At 33.9% G+C, this 14,778-nt stretch overlaps 1 protein-coding gene and 1 pseudogene across 1 annotated transcript; one reads left to right on the plus strand and one right to left on the minus strand.

The window, feature by feature from the left end:
* The first annotated feature begins 1,967 nt into the window (after nucleotides 1–1,967).
* On the plus strand, nucleotides 1,968–4,713 carry LOC133681623 (endoglucanase 17-like). Its single transcript, XM_062104715.1, has 8 exons — nucleotides 1,968–2,336; nucleotides 2,435–2,641; nucleotides 2,780–2,980; nucleotides 3,078–3,170; nucleotides 3,275–3,436; nucleotides 3,530–3,641; nucleotides 3,741–3,904; nucleotides 3,983–4,713. Exons 1-8 carry the CDS (start codon nucleotides 2,076–2,078, stop codon nucleotides 4,313–4,315), a joined length of 1,533 nt encoding a protein of 510 aa, XP_061960699.1. The 5' UTR covers nucleotides 1,968–2,075; the 3' UTR covers nucleotides 4,316–4,713.
* A 4,512-nt stretch (nucleotides 4,714–9,225) lies between these two features.
* Nucleotides 9,226–11,017, minus strand: LOC133682974 (sucrose synthase 2-like; annotated as a pseudogene).
* Nucleotides 11,018–14,778: the final 3,761 nt, after the last annotated feature.

Below are 14,778 nucleotides of genomic sequence, written 5' to 3' on the forward strand. Positions count from 1 at the left end.
AAGATTTTCACGTGACTGTCATTGTTTTGCGATTAATGGCCGTAGATGTCCGTATCTTTAGGGTAAGGGGAACCTTGAATTGACATCACATGGCCAAGGGCGGAGGGAGAAGTTTTTTCTGTTTTGGCTACAATACAAATACATGTAAATTATTTTTTAATCATTAACTTATATATATATATATATATATATATATATATATATATATATATATATATATATATATATATTTATCAAGTTAACAATAAAATTTTAATTCAAATACATAACATAAAATATAAATAAGTTAAAATAAGTACATAAAATTAAAATTAAAAATAAAATATATTATCAAAGTTGCATCTTTTGATGTTTTGTAAAATAGAATTAATTTATGAACGAATCCAAACCAATATCTTTAACAAACTCTCGTTCAATGTAAATCATCATAGAATCCGTTAAGAACTACTCTTTTATTTTATTGCGAAGCACAGTTTTAACATGTTTCATAGCTAAAAATACCCACTTTATAGTAGCAGTGCAGGCAAAGTCAAAACAAGATAAATCAACTTGTCAATCAAATGATAGTGTTGTGACTTATTTGTTTCAGTTAATCCTTGACATAATTAAGAAATGATAGACATATTCTAAAAGCTCTTATGATAAATCACATCAATCTAATAATACTCTAGCCGAGATCTCAAATAATACGTCTCTTATTCATTGAAATCTTCATGATAAAATTTCTCAGCAAGCTTGGAAATAATATCAACTTTAAATGATTTAAAGTTGTCTTTAGGTTCTAAAGTAGAGCTAAATACAATTTATATTTTTTTATGTGAATTATTTTATAGAATTAAATTTTTTTTTTCAATTTCATATCCTTTTAATTTTTTAATTTATTAGATTTGATTCTTAATTTTTTTATTACTATTTATTTTATTTGATTTTTTTTGCGATTTTATCCTCCATTTTTTATTGTTATGTTTTTAAACCTTGACAAGTTTTTAAAATTGATATATATATATATATATATATATATATATATATATATATATATTTGATTTCTTACTTTAATATTGATATGGGTTCTTGGTTGAGTTTGAATCTAGAATTAATGAGTTGAGAATTTAAGACATCAACCTAGATTTAGAAGATTCGTCTGAGTTTATATTTTTAAGTTTATGTTTATTTTTTCAATTTCATACTTCAACATTTAATTTAAATTATTTTTTTTAAGTATGGGAAAAAACTCAAAAATTAAGTTGTCTTTTTTTTTAGTTTACCATGCAAGATAATTGAAATTTTTGTTAAAAATAATTTAGTGATGACAAAAATATGATAGAACTCCATTTGCATTTTGGTCTGTTAAAACCAAACTTAATGGATATTTTATTTCCTAGTTTTTGTTCTTAAAAACATGCTTCTTTAATGACTGTGGATTTTTATGATTTTTGTTTCCACCTAAATTTACAGCACATCTCCGCCCTTTAAATACCTCCGCCCTTGCACACATAGCTTCAAGCTAGGGGAAGCTTGGTACAAGGATCGTAAGATTCACATTGTCATGGAAGGTTACACAATATTATTATATTTGATTTGAAATGGATTCTCTAATTCTAAGAAATATGAGAAGTTTTGTGGTAGCTGTATACTTGAGAATTTTACGGTATGTAAGATTTATAAAAATCCAGTTTCATCCCTCAAGGGAATATTATTTTTTCCTTACAAAATAAGGGGAATTGCATTCCCACCGGTGTGCCATGTTCTTGGAGAGACTACATTCCCTAGCATATATATAAAAAATAAATCCCATTATCAAACGGCTCCTAATGTCAAACTGAAAAATGCACGAAGCACGAACATCCCAATTTCCATTATTAAACAAGTTTTTTAAAAAAGAAGGATCAACCGAGGCCTCGAAGTTGTTAAAGGACATGGGCTTAATTATTATGGTAACCACTTACCAAGCAGGAGGGTAAATGGTAATACAAAGGAGCAGCTTTTTCTTTATAAGTATAGAGAAAGGAAGGCCTCTGCTCTTCACTGCGGCTTGCTGGTTGGTTAGCTGGCTGGTATAGGTTGGGCTGACCAAAATGGCTTTCTCTGTTTCCTCTTTCACACTTCTAGTCCTCTTCTCTTGTTTCGCTACTTTTCTTGTATGCCATGGCTTTCCTGTCCATCACAACAACCCACTTCACCACCGCCGCCACCCTCGCCTTGCCAGTCACAACTACAGAGATGCCCTGACGAAATCAATCCTCTTCTTTGAAGGCCAAAGGTCAGGCAAGCTCCCTTCTAGCCAGAGGATCACATGGAGGAGAGACTCTGGCCTAACAGATGGCTCAGCCATGCATGTATGTGTACCAAGATGACTCCTTTTCTCCTCAGCTTTCCTTTTTCCTTCAAATTTCTTCGAGTCTCGCTCATTTTTGTTGTCGAAATTACAATGCAGGTGGATTTGGTGGGAGGGTACTATGATGCAGGAGACAATGTGAAGTTTGGGTTCCCTATGGCTTTCACTACTACCATGCTTTCATGGAGTGTATTAGAGTTTGGTGGGTTGATGAAAGGTGAGCTGCAGAACGCTAGAGAAGCCATTCGTTGGGCAACTGATTACCTCCTCAAAGCTACAGCCCATCCAGACACCATCTATGTTCAGGTTTGCAGTCTTGAATTTCTCTGCATTCGTCAGTTCTATGCACATTGTTGGGAGATACCATGAATAGGCATATGCACACTTGATTAGTGAAAAATAGCAGCAGAAATCAAAATGAGATGTTTGCGGTTTGATTTTCAGGTTGGTGATGCTAATAAGGACCATGCTTGTTGGGAGAGACCAGAAGATATGGATACTCCAAGGAGTGTTTACAAGGTAGACAAGAATTCCCCTGGTTCTGAAGTTGCTGCTGAAACTGCGGCTGCTCTTGCAGCTGCTTCTTTGGTGTTTAAAAGGTGTGACCCCACTTATGCCAAGCTTTTGGTCAGAAGAGCTATCAGGGTAAATATCTCCAATTAGAGCTAAATTGTTAAAATCTCAGTAAAAAAAAAAAGTTGATTGTTCACGAAATTTGGATATAACTTGTTGTCTTGTCTAGGTGTTCCAATTTGCAGATAAGTACCGAGGAGCCTACAGCAATGGGTTGAAGAAATATGTTTGCCCTTTCTATTGCTCCTACTCTGGATATGAGGTGAAGTTCGTGCTTTTGAGTCCTTCATTACAACTTACAAGTCCTATTCTTTTAAAGAGGGGTTCATAAAACTTATTCTCCTCCTGGGTATCCAAAAATGGCAGGATGAGCTGTTGTGGGGTGCTGCTTGGCTGCATAAGGCGACCAAGAACCCAACTTATCTCAATTACATTCAAGTTAATGGGCAGACTCTTGGAGCTGCACAATTTGACAATACCTTTGGTTGGGATAACAAGCATGTTGGAGCAAGGATTCTTCTTTCCAAGGTTCCTATTCTTGCTTCCAGTTCTTTGTTTGTCAAATATTGTATTTATGATCATCAATCAATTAAAATGATCGACATTGTCCTTGAATCTCAGGCATTTCTTGTTCAAAAAGTGCAATCCCTCCATGACTACAAAGATCATGCAGATAATTTTATCTGCTCTCTCATACAAGGGGCCCCTTTCTCTTCAGCCCAATATACTCCAGGTCAAGTCCCCACTGTCCTGTCACTAATTCCCATCTCCCCAATCGCGGTGCCATTTTCCTAAACGGCTAGTTTTGGTTTTTTCCTTGCTTCATAAATAGGTGGTCTGCTGTTCAAAATGAATGACAGCAACATGCAGTATGTGACTTCCACTTCATTCTTGCTCTTATCGTATGCCAAGTACTTAACCTATGCTCGCAAGATTGTAAACTGTGGTGTGACCGCTGTCACTCCGAAGAGGCTAAGAAATATTGCAAAGAAACAGGTACATGAAATAAAATCATCCTCAAAGGTATCTTGATCTCTTATTAAGGTGCTTATTTATCTATAAAATTGTCATCAGGTGGACTATCTGCTAGGAGACAACCCATTGAAAATGTCCTACATGGTGGGGTATGGTCCAAGGTATCCACAGAGGATTCACCACAGGGGCTCATCTCTACCGTCGATGGCTGCACACCCAGCAAAGATCCAATGCTCCTCGGGTTTCAGTGTAATGAATTCTCAATCCCCCAACCCGAACATTCTTGTGGGTGCAATAGTTGGAGGGCCAGACGAACACGATAGATTCCCAGATAAAAGATCAGACTATGAGCAATCCGAGCCTGCTACTTACATGAACGCGCCCCTAGTAGGGGCACTGGCTTATCTTGCTCACTCATTTGGCCAGCTCTAAGCCCTAGCAGCATCTCCAACTTGATAGGCTAGGTGACTCTGTTTCTCGTTTTTAGTGGGTTGTTTTTATGCGTCCTCAAATACATCTCTAGATGTGCAAGTGGTTAAAGGGGTCAAGAGACCCAAGGCTCGAGCCCCAAACCTTGAAGCACATTGGTCAACAAGCATGGATTACCTTGTGTTGTTTAGTTTATTAATACTTGTCACTATAGCAGCTTCAACCTATGGTGCGAGTGCCATTGCCGTGCCCACAGCGGCGTTTGTGTATGTAAAGGCCGAATATGGTGGCCCTAATAGGATAGCCGTTGGGCTTTTTTTTTTTTTTTAGTTATGCGAGTCCGTTTTGGAACTTGCATTATGTCCACTAGTGTTTAACTTGCGAGAACCTTACTACTATAACTCTCCCTGTCTCCTGAGCTTTTTTTTCTGTGTCCATGGCTCAAGACTTCGGCAAAAGAATGAACTGGATTAAAGTGGGGGGGGGGGGAAATGAGATGACAACACAAAGGGGTTGTAGTTGGACCACTAACAAACAGTATTAAAAATGTCTTGTCCTTGAAACTAACAACTAACACGCAAAAAAGCTGGAGAGGAAAACCAAAGAAATTACGACTTTTTTCTTTTGAAAAATTAAGTTGAAATAAATATTTATAAAATAATATAGTTTGAATATAAAAGTATTTTAAAATATTATTTTTATACATAATGGTTATTTGAAATAGCAATTACATCTTATCATATGTTTTTCTACACGCCACCATGTTTTGATGTTTCAAAACATCTTTTTTTTTTAAATTTAATTAATGTAAATAAAAATCAACTAAAATTTTTATCAAGATACAATGGCTAAGTACATAAGATAATGTGTCAGTGGGATAAGAAAAAAAAAAGAGTCATTATATATATTATGTTTTCAACATACTTGATATTATTAAAAAGATCTTGATAGAATAATTTTAATTGTATATTAAAAGAACATCAAATGAGGTTGTTATTAACCTTAAATAAAACCCCTAACAAATTATGATTACATTTGATGATCTTTTAAGGTGGAGGTTAGAATCGTCTTATTAAGATTTTTTTAATAGTGAAATATGTTAAAAATATAGCTATGATGTGTTTCTAATGACTCATTTTTTATTATTATTAAATTTTAAATTTTATTTAGTAATTGTTAAATCTTTATAAAATTTATTTTTTTATAAATATTAATTAAATAAAAAAACGTGATTTTTGTAAAAGCTGTTATTACTAATAGCGGTCATGTTGGACTTCTATTTATTTATCGGCGGTTGCATTGAGACGATGCTATTTTTTTAACATGCGTCTGTGGATGATGTTGAATAACCTTTGCCGTCGATGTGACCCTCGAGAGGATAAGAGAGCAAGCAAGAAAGTTTGCAGGGGCACGTGGTAGTGTTTGGGGGCAGGGCTTCTTGTGGTCAAAAACACTTTTGCAAGTGCTGCAGACTCGTCAGATGGGTGTCAGGAGTATCTCTGCCATGCCATAAGAGACTTGTTAACGTTTATTTTTCCTTAGAGGCCTCTGGCCATGGGGCAGTCCTTGATCTGGTTACAGTGGTAGTAGGACCACCACATCCTCATCGCCTGTGCGGGAGAAGGAATTAAAGGGACCAGAACACATTCTTCCGCTCTTCAAGGACGTTCAAGATTACTGCTGTTCTTAGCTTCTTTGAGGCGACTGATTAAGCCGTGATTTCTCGATGCATGATTCTTGTAAATTCACCACAAGACCATTGAGTTGGCCATGTAAAGTAGGGCACCAACCAGAGGAGCAAACTGCCCACCTCATCTACTCTTTCCAGCTGAGCCAAATCATCTCAGTGGTAATCTTGGAGACCCTAACGGCTTGCAAGCACGAGGGCAGTCAAAATGTTTTAGAAGCTACCTTAGATCCACAAGGCAAACCTATTAGAACATGAATCCATCAACATATTATACATTACATTGTATTAGCTGTTTGACACGTGATCTATCGGGTTTTTTTTTTGTTTTTTTTAAATTATATATACATGCTTTTTCGACATGTTTTTTATATAAAAGAATTTGAAGAGTAAATTTAAAAGCTTATACATATACGTGATCAAATAAATATAGAATTATGTACATTAATAAATAAATAAAATCATAAATAATAAATAAAAATCGAGAAAAAAATATAGATCAAGATATTTGACCTTACAACGCAAGCCTTTAACCTGATTATATTTAATGATTTTGTTTATTAAAATAAAATTTTTATTTAATCAAGCAATAAGAGAAATATACATGTATAAAATTGATTAAATAAAATAAAATAAAATAAAAAATAATATTACGCAATATTACAAATATTATCTAATTTTTCACTTAATATTTTTTTTTTTTACATTTTAAAAAAATCAGTTTAACCCACGGCATAGCACGTGGCAATGTACTGGTGACTGGACTGCTAACCAAAAGTAATCGATACTTTTGTTGTTTCAGACAAGACATAACACATGTATCTCCCAAGAGGGGTTCGTGAATCCTTATCCAAAGATAAGTTAACATGTCAATCCTATTCGTTGTCCATTTAACAACAGATAAAACTGCAAAAATTGGGCCTTCATACCGAATAGTTGCAAATGGTACATTGGGCTTGTTACATTTTATTTTGAGAGACCCAGGTGATCTAGCAGTGCCTCCTTCAAGGAAGTTCGAGCGATTTAGAGGAATTGCTGGAAAGCATACCTCCTAGCACTGGCCAGAGTGCAAGGAACTCTCCGAGAATCAATTCGTTCACAACAGCTCGGATAGACTAGTTTTCTTGAGGCATTAACTGACATAAGATAGCTGCATATATCTTTGTACGCGATAGAACTTTGTACATGCCATCTACACGGACCGTTATTAACGGGTAACAGTGCTACGTCTGGTTCATGGGCTACGCAGGTCCTCGAGAAACAATAGCTGAATTTTGGTCCTCGATCGACAGATGTACAGTTTCACCTGAGACGGAAATGGAGCGTGGACATTGTTAAAGTAACTTATATAAGTTAGAATTTTCAATAATATGTTTATTATGAGTGTTTGAGCTAATCTAAATATAAAAAAATTATATATAGTTTAAACTGAAAATACTGTTCTAACCTTAATAAATAAGACTAGATAAATATTATTTAATATCTACATTCAAACTCACGATGTGACAACTACAAGTATCGAGAGTTTGCCGACTAAAAAACAAAAACGAGAGATGGAATGCGTCTTGGTAAAGAAATCTACAATCTGCAAGGAAAAAGAAACAAAAGGCAAAGTAATGGTGTTATGCTTGAGATGATGACGAGTAAGATAACAATTGATTTTAATGTGCTTAGTTTGCTCATGAAAAACCGAGTTGTGAGTAATCTGAATAGAACTATGGTTGTCACAATACATAGGAGTAGGATGAGAAAAGAAAACTTTCATATCAGCAAGTAACCAACGTAACCAAACAATCTTTTTGGTAGTAGATGCCATAGCAGAAGCTGAAGGAAAGTCGAAATACCAGATTTTGTAGAAGCGGAAGACAATATCACTCCAAAAAAAATTACAGAAATCGAAGAGAAGACGAAATACTAAAACAATTGCAGAGACAAAATATAAATACCAAATTGCAGAAGCTGAAGGAAAGTTGAAATATCAGATTTTGCAGAAGCGGAAGACAAAATATCACTCCTAAAAAATTGCAGAAACTGAACGCAAATACCAAATTGTAGAAACTGAAAAGAAGAAGAAATACTAAAACAATTGCAGAGAAGAAGAAATATCAAAACAATTGCAGAGACAAAACAGAAATACTAAATTGTAGAAGCTGAAGGAAAGTCAAAATACTAGATTTTGCAGAAGCGGGAGACAAAATATCACTCCAATTTTTTTTGTAGAAACTGAACGCAAATATCAAATTGCAGAAATGAAGAGAAGAAGAAATACCAAAACAATTGCAGAGATATAACAAAAATACCAAATTGCAGAAGCTGAAGCAAAGTCGAAATACCAGATTATGCAGAAGCGGAAGATAAAATATCACTAAATTTTTTTTTGTAGAAACCAAACGCAAATACCAAATTGCAGAAACTGAAGAGAAGATAAAATACCAAAACATTTGCATAGACAGAACAGAAATACCAAATTGCAGAAGTTAAAGAATCCAAAATAAAGGTTTAGATATTAATTCTTCACCAACAAGCAGAAAACTTGATCTTCATTCTCCATCTTTTAATAGGTCAAACAACTCATGTCTGATATTTAGAAAAATAGAGGTGAAGTAAAGCTTCAAAGGAATGCATTGAGCGTGCTGCAACATTCTATAAGGAGTGAAGTGAATGGTGATAACGATTTTGATACCAGTAGTGGCTCTGATGTTGGTGAACATGATTTCTATAGGAACAACAAGTTCCATAAAATTAGCAAGTCAATCAAGCTCTGATATCATGTTAAAGTAATTCAAATTAAACATAAAAGGAGGCTAGAATTCTCAATAATCTATTTATTATGAGTGCTTGAATTAACCTAAATACAAATAAATTATATATAGGTTAAACTAAAAATATTATTCAACCCTTAATAAATAAGAATAAATAAATATTATTGATATTCTAAATGTTTGAGATGGCACTTGAATAGAACATAGAGCTAACCATTCCAGAATTCCATACATAGCGATCAAACATAACAGAATTTTGTCAATAACATCTGGTCGTCACTTTGAAAACAAGTAGATATCAATGTCGGATTAATATGAATTTTGGGAACTTTAAACTATCCAAAATTGCATTTGGAGAGCCAGAGCCACAGCTATGTGACCATGTTTCTTTTGAAATGATCACAGTAAACTAGCCAGATTGCCAATTACGCTATCTTGATAATTATTTAAAAATGGTCAAGCACTCACCGAATCACGAATTTGAGAATTTAGAACATCTGGAGATATCTTCGAGTCTGAGCCTCTCAAGTTTGGAAACATGTTTCCAAGAACTATATGCCCCAGCGTAAGTCATTAGCCTTTCAGAATAAATCTTCCATGTATACCTACAGTATCAGGAGATCTAAGTGAGCCTCAGAAAGCACAATATAAATGGTTTCATGACATTTACAGATCGAGATACCAGCCTTTCATAAATCCGTTGAAGCCCAGCATCAGATTTTTTTTTTCCAGTAGCTTGGATCCTCCTTGCACTTTTCAAAGAAAAATGCCATTAGTGCAACAGCCTGGTCAGGATAAATATGGAATCCTGATAGACCATGCCCAATAATCTCTGCAGGACCACCGTGGCAACTGCAAATGTTGGGAGACCGCAAGTCATAGCCTCCACTACAGTGAGTCCAAAGGCTTCATAAAAAGCAGGCTAAAATAGAGACGGCAGGGGATGGGGGTTGTGAAGTTAATTATGGTTCCTGTGAAAATCTTTAACATGATGAGAAACCAAAGTAGCACCTTATACCTGCACAAAGGCTCCCTTGGTGTCTGCTATGTAGCGATAGAGCTCACCATTGCGTGCTCGATTCGTTTGGGCTGTTATCCAGTGAAATTGTCCATCCAACTTGCATTTCTTCATAAGTGCATGCTTCCTCTCAATCTCCTGAATTTGTTCCCTGTCTTTGGACTTCTTAACATCAATATAATCAGCTACCATGTCAAGGTTTACCTGCTCCCTCAGTTTAGTATTCTTACCACAGCACTCTACCGACCCTGTCATGTTCTTGCCTCGGTCCAGCCTTGCCATGGAAAAAATTATGGGCTTTGACCAATCGGTCAGTACTGTACCACTGCAGTAATATAAATGAACAATCAGTCTCATAAACATGCGACCCTAATCCTGATCTCCATATTCTAAATTTCCAGTTATATCTTTGAATATTGATCTCGTTGGGAACCACAGGAAAATACTCACATCACATCCACTTATCAGTCTGCTCAGGATCATGTAGCATCTTTTCTATTGAACTGTGTACGGCTGTAAGTCTTTCCGGGCCATATCAGCCCCCATGAGAGACAATATTGAACTTTGGGTAAAATACACAATGACATGAACAACCCGATATAGCCCTGGATGGGTGAAAGCAGTGTGGCTCTCATACTGACCAACAATGGTCTTCCTGAAGCAACAAGAATACAAGTGAAGTGGTTGTTGAACAATGAATGTTGGATAGATCCCTCATTTGAAATTCACCAACAACACATGTACATATCCTATCCCAGATTCTTAGTTCTTCCCTCCAACTATCATTGGGTTTGCCGTGGCTAAATAATGGAAGCATTGGTCTAAATGATCCTCCTATACTGGATTTTGCACAAAGTATATTCTAAAAATGCACGGTCTTCCACATGAACTGTTCAGTTCAGATAAAGAACAGATGGGCTTTTCCCTCTAGGAAGCCTTCAAACACTCACCGACAGAAGTACCCCTCTATAGAATAAAGATAGATACGGACATATATTTGCAGTATCACATAGAGTGGCAACCGAAAGCAAAGCGGAACAATGCATATCTCTTATATTTTCCAGCTTGAGCGAGCATTGCAATTTATATCATCTAGGGAAGAGACCTCCAACCAAGGAAACCTCAGACAGAAATGCATTTCCGCCTAATTTTTAGTCAATGCCACCATTATCTTATTTTTCTACCATGCCAAACCAAGGGCACCAGGCTCTTCTCCTAAGTCCTAATTCACAACCCATTTTCTATTTATAAGCTTTTCATAAGAACCACAAGCCCAACTGCTCCAACTATTGACTTTAGAGCTAAGGAAACCTATAAGGTCAAGATAACAGAAGATCTTGATTGATTCTGAAAAGTTATCTGTGATAGAATAATAACTTTGTGTTACAGAAGGTGTATATTTTTATGACTAAAGGGAGTTGAAATGTGTCCCATGCCTTGTCATAATGCCAAAGAAATTCAAGGGGTTGAATTTTATCAATTATAGTTGCATACAATATCCTATAACGTGTCTATGGGTTTATTGTAGCAAAATGACTGATGCCATGATGAAAAAATTCTGATTCACTTTTTTCATAAGAGCTTAAGTGGTAAATCATTGAGTCGGTATATCTTTCTAGGTAATACTAAGATTTGAAGGTGTTTATTGCAGTAAAATAGCAAGAGGTAGTCCATGATTAGAAAGTTTTGATTCAACTAATTCAAATAACATGAATAAAAGAAATGCAATGACAATTAATAAATAGAAAAAAATGACAACATAAAAAGGCTAAAAAAATCCAACTCAAGCCAATCCGGGCTAGTTCGTCTAAATCCGCGATCTGGTTATGATACCAAGGTAACCTCGTCGAAAGCAAATTAAATAAAATTATAAAACTCAATTATTAAACATCTCAATGTTAAAGGGCAAAAATAAAAAAAAAACTAATTAAAAAAAATAAGGAAAAAAATATCTGAGGCAACCTAGATTACCCGTTAACCCCACGATCATGGACACAAGATTGAGATAACCTTATATAAAAAAGATTGAAAAAAATAAAAATCAATTCTCAATAAATCAAATGTTGATGGAAGGAATTGAAGAATTTTTTTAAAAAAAGGGACCTAAATAAAAGATCAAAGTCAGGCTGTGTCAACCTTCAAAACTCGAGCTCCTTAGTCATGAACCCGAGACTAACATCATAGAAGGTAAACCCAAAATATAACTAAGCAAAATTTCAAATCATCAAAATGCTAAGTGGTGAAATTAAAAAAACAAAAAAAAATTCAAAATAAAAGAAATAACAATTAAAAGAATGGAGACTAAATTTAATATAAAAATAATTTGAAATTAAATATTAAGAGATAAAATTAAAAACAAGATTCAATTAGAAAAATGATTACAAATAAACAAATAATAATAAAAACAATACGGATCAAATTTGATATAAAAATTAAATGAAACCAGATTATGAGTTGTATAATTAAAGAAAAATATAAAAAAAGAAGATAAAAAAACAATAACCAATCAAAAAAACGAGGACAAAATTGAAAACAAAAAATAAATTAAATGACTACTTTGTATTTTGGCAAAGGGAAGGAAGAAAGAAAGAAATGGGAGGAGAAAGAAAAAGTCTATCGAAGCCCAACCACCATACTGTTGTCGACACATGCGGTACCAATAGAAAAAGACCGCGATGCATTTCCTATGTTGCCTAGAAGGCCCTGTTTTGTGGTGCCCACACATTGCATGTGACAACAATATTTTTTAATAATATTTATATTATTTAAAGGATGAAATCACCCTTTATCAACTTGTTAATTAAAAAAAACTAATATGAAAGGATGAAAAAAACCTATTTTTGTAAGTTTAACAATTTTTACATGTAAGAGTAATATAGTTTTTATACCATGCTTTTAAAATGTATAAAAAAACCAAATTTCCCTATGTAATCTTTTGAAATATTTTGCTTGTTATGACAATATTGTCATTATATTATGCATTTAAGAAAAAAAAATTGTCTCCAATTAATATCATGATGTTAAATGATTGTTTTTTGAAAATATTATTTTATCCCTAAAATCAAGACCATTAATTTTTTCATTAAATGGGGAAGAGTTTATGTTTTTTTCCCCGATCTCTCAACTTTTTTTGTCTCTTCAATTTGATATTTTCACATTTCATTTATTTAGTATTTAACTTGATAGTTTATTTTAGTTGTCTAATTATGAGGTTTTCGCAATGTCGAGAGAAAATTCCTGCTCTCGGTTGATCCTCAACTTAGCAAAACATAATAAAACTATGTTAATGTGACTATTAGGAAACTTTGTGGCGCATGTGATGGGCTAGGGTAAATGAATAGGAAACTTTGTGGCGCATGTGATGTACGCACCAACATGTGAAAGTAAGTTGTCACATTTTAATAGTATATGTGACTTGCTACGATGTCAAAACACCGGTTTCCTTGGTGGCATTAGAGGTGACATAATGGAAGCTATCTAGTGGTGTAACGTGTCTGATTTGGTGGCCCGTGGAGACACCTTTTTCTTTTGTTTCTTTCTTCTCCTCTCCATGTTCTTTCTCCTCTCTCTAGGATTCGTGTTGATATGCCAAAAAGATAAAGATGTCATGTTATTTTATTTGTGTTTCAAATTTGGTCGTAATTATTTTGATTAATATTTTTTGTTTTAGGTAATTTTTTTTTTAAAATTAATCTCATCCTTTGATATTGGGTTGGTTCAGAATTGAGTTTTATGATTTTTTATGGAGTTATTCCGATCTCATGACTTGAATCACATATTTGAAAGGTTAATTTGAGTTGCCATTAGTCTTTTTTCTTATATCCTTTTTTAATAATGCTTTTCTTTTTTCAATTCAATACTTAGACACTGGATTAATTGGACATTGAGCTTCGTGATTTTCTTTACTTTTTTTTATAAGGTTATCTCGATATCATGATCTAAGTCTCAGGTTTAATGGGTTAGCCTAAGTTAACCAGGTTTTTTTTGGATTTTTTTATATGATTGAATATTTTTCAATTTCTTCTTTCAATGTTGAGTTAGTTTGATAATTTAACCTCATAGTTTTTTCTGTTTTGCCTTCTATTAAGTCATCCATTTCATATGATTTGGCTCACAAGGTTTGATAGATTTACCTGAGTTTGTTGTTGTTTTTTTTGTTAATTGATTTTTTCTATTTTATCCTTCTACACTTGAATTGTTGTGGATTGGGCATTATAATATTTTTGAATGTGTTTTTTATGAGATTTTCACAGCCACAAGACCCGAGTCTCGAGTTTGATATACTAACTTGGATTGACTCAAGTCGTTTTTTTTATTTCACTTTTTTTCATTCAATGTTAGGTTAACTAGAAATTAATCTTTGTAAATTATTTTCTTTTGGCAAATAATTTTTTTAATTCATGTCATTATGATTATTATTAATATTTTTAAAACAATCAATTTATTATTATTGCCTTTTGTTTTTGTCATATAATAAAATGAAATCAACTTATTAAACACAATCAATTCTATATAACATGAGTAGGGTAGTTTTCATACTTGTTTAAAAAATGTTAACTTCGCTTAAACATCTGTTTTATATGTTAAAAAAACTCAGCCTAGCACGCAACGTAATGCTTTCCACCTATATCTAGTAAATATACATCAACGATCATTGTGGAATTCTGCTTGCAAAAACTCATTCTAATTAATATTCGATTAGACTCCTTAGTTGTTGGACGAACACTTTGTTTGATATGATTTATAAAAATGATAATTCAATCTTAATTTTTTCATATATATAATTTACATTTCCTTGAGTCAACGGGGATGGCAAGAAGTTGATGGCGGTTTGATACAACATAGTTCTGATCAAGAACCAGTGGCGCAGGATGTAACATGCCAAACGGATAAAAAGCCATTCAGATTTGACTTGTACAAGGAAAATAGATATTCCATTATCAACAGGCACAGAAAATATTAGTAGATGCTCTCTGTAGACAATGGTATATTCTCAATA

The sequence above is a fragment of the Populus nigra genome, chromosome 2 (genome assembly GCF_951802175.1).
Source record: "Populus nigra chromosome 2, ddPopNigr1.1, whole genome shotgun sequence".
NCBI classification, from domain to species: Eukaryota; Viridiplantae; Streptophyta; class Magnoliopsida; order Malpighiales; family Salicaceae; genus Populus; species Populus nigra.

Bases quoted from the DNA above. Each gene is read 5' to 3' on its own strand.
- LOC133681623 (XM_062104715.1), top strand. From the start codon at position 2,076: ATGGCTTTCTCTGTTTCCTCTTTCACACTTCTAGTCCTCTTCTCTTGT. The intron at 2,642-2,779 runs GTTTGCAGTCTT...TTTGATTTTCAG, and splicing joins CAGACACCATCTATGTTCAG to GTTGGTGATGCTAATAAGGA. The intron at 3,905-3,982 runs GTACATGAAATA...AATTGTCATCAG, and splicing joins GAAATATTGCAAAGAAACAG to GTGGACTATCTGCTAGGAGA.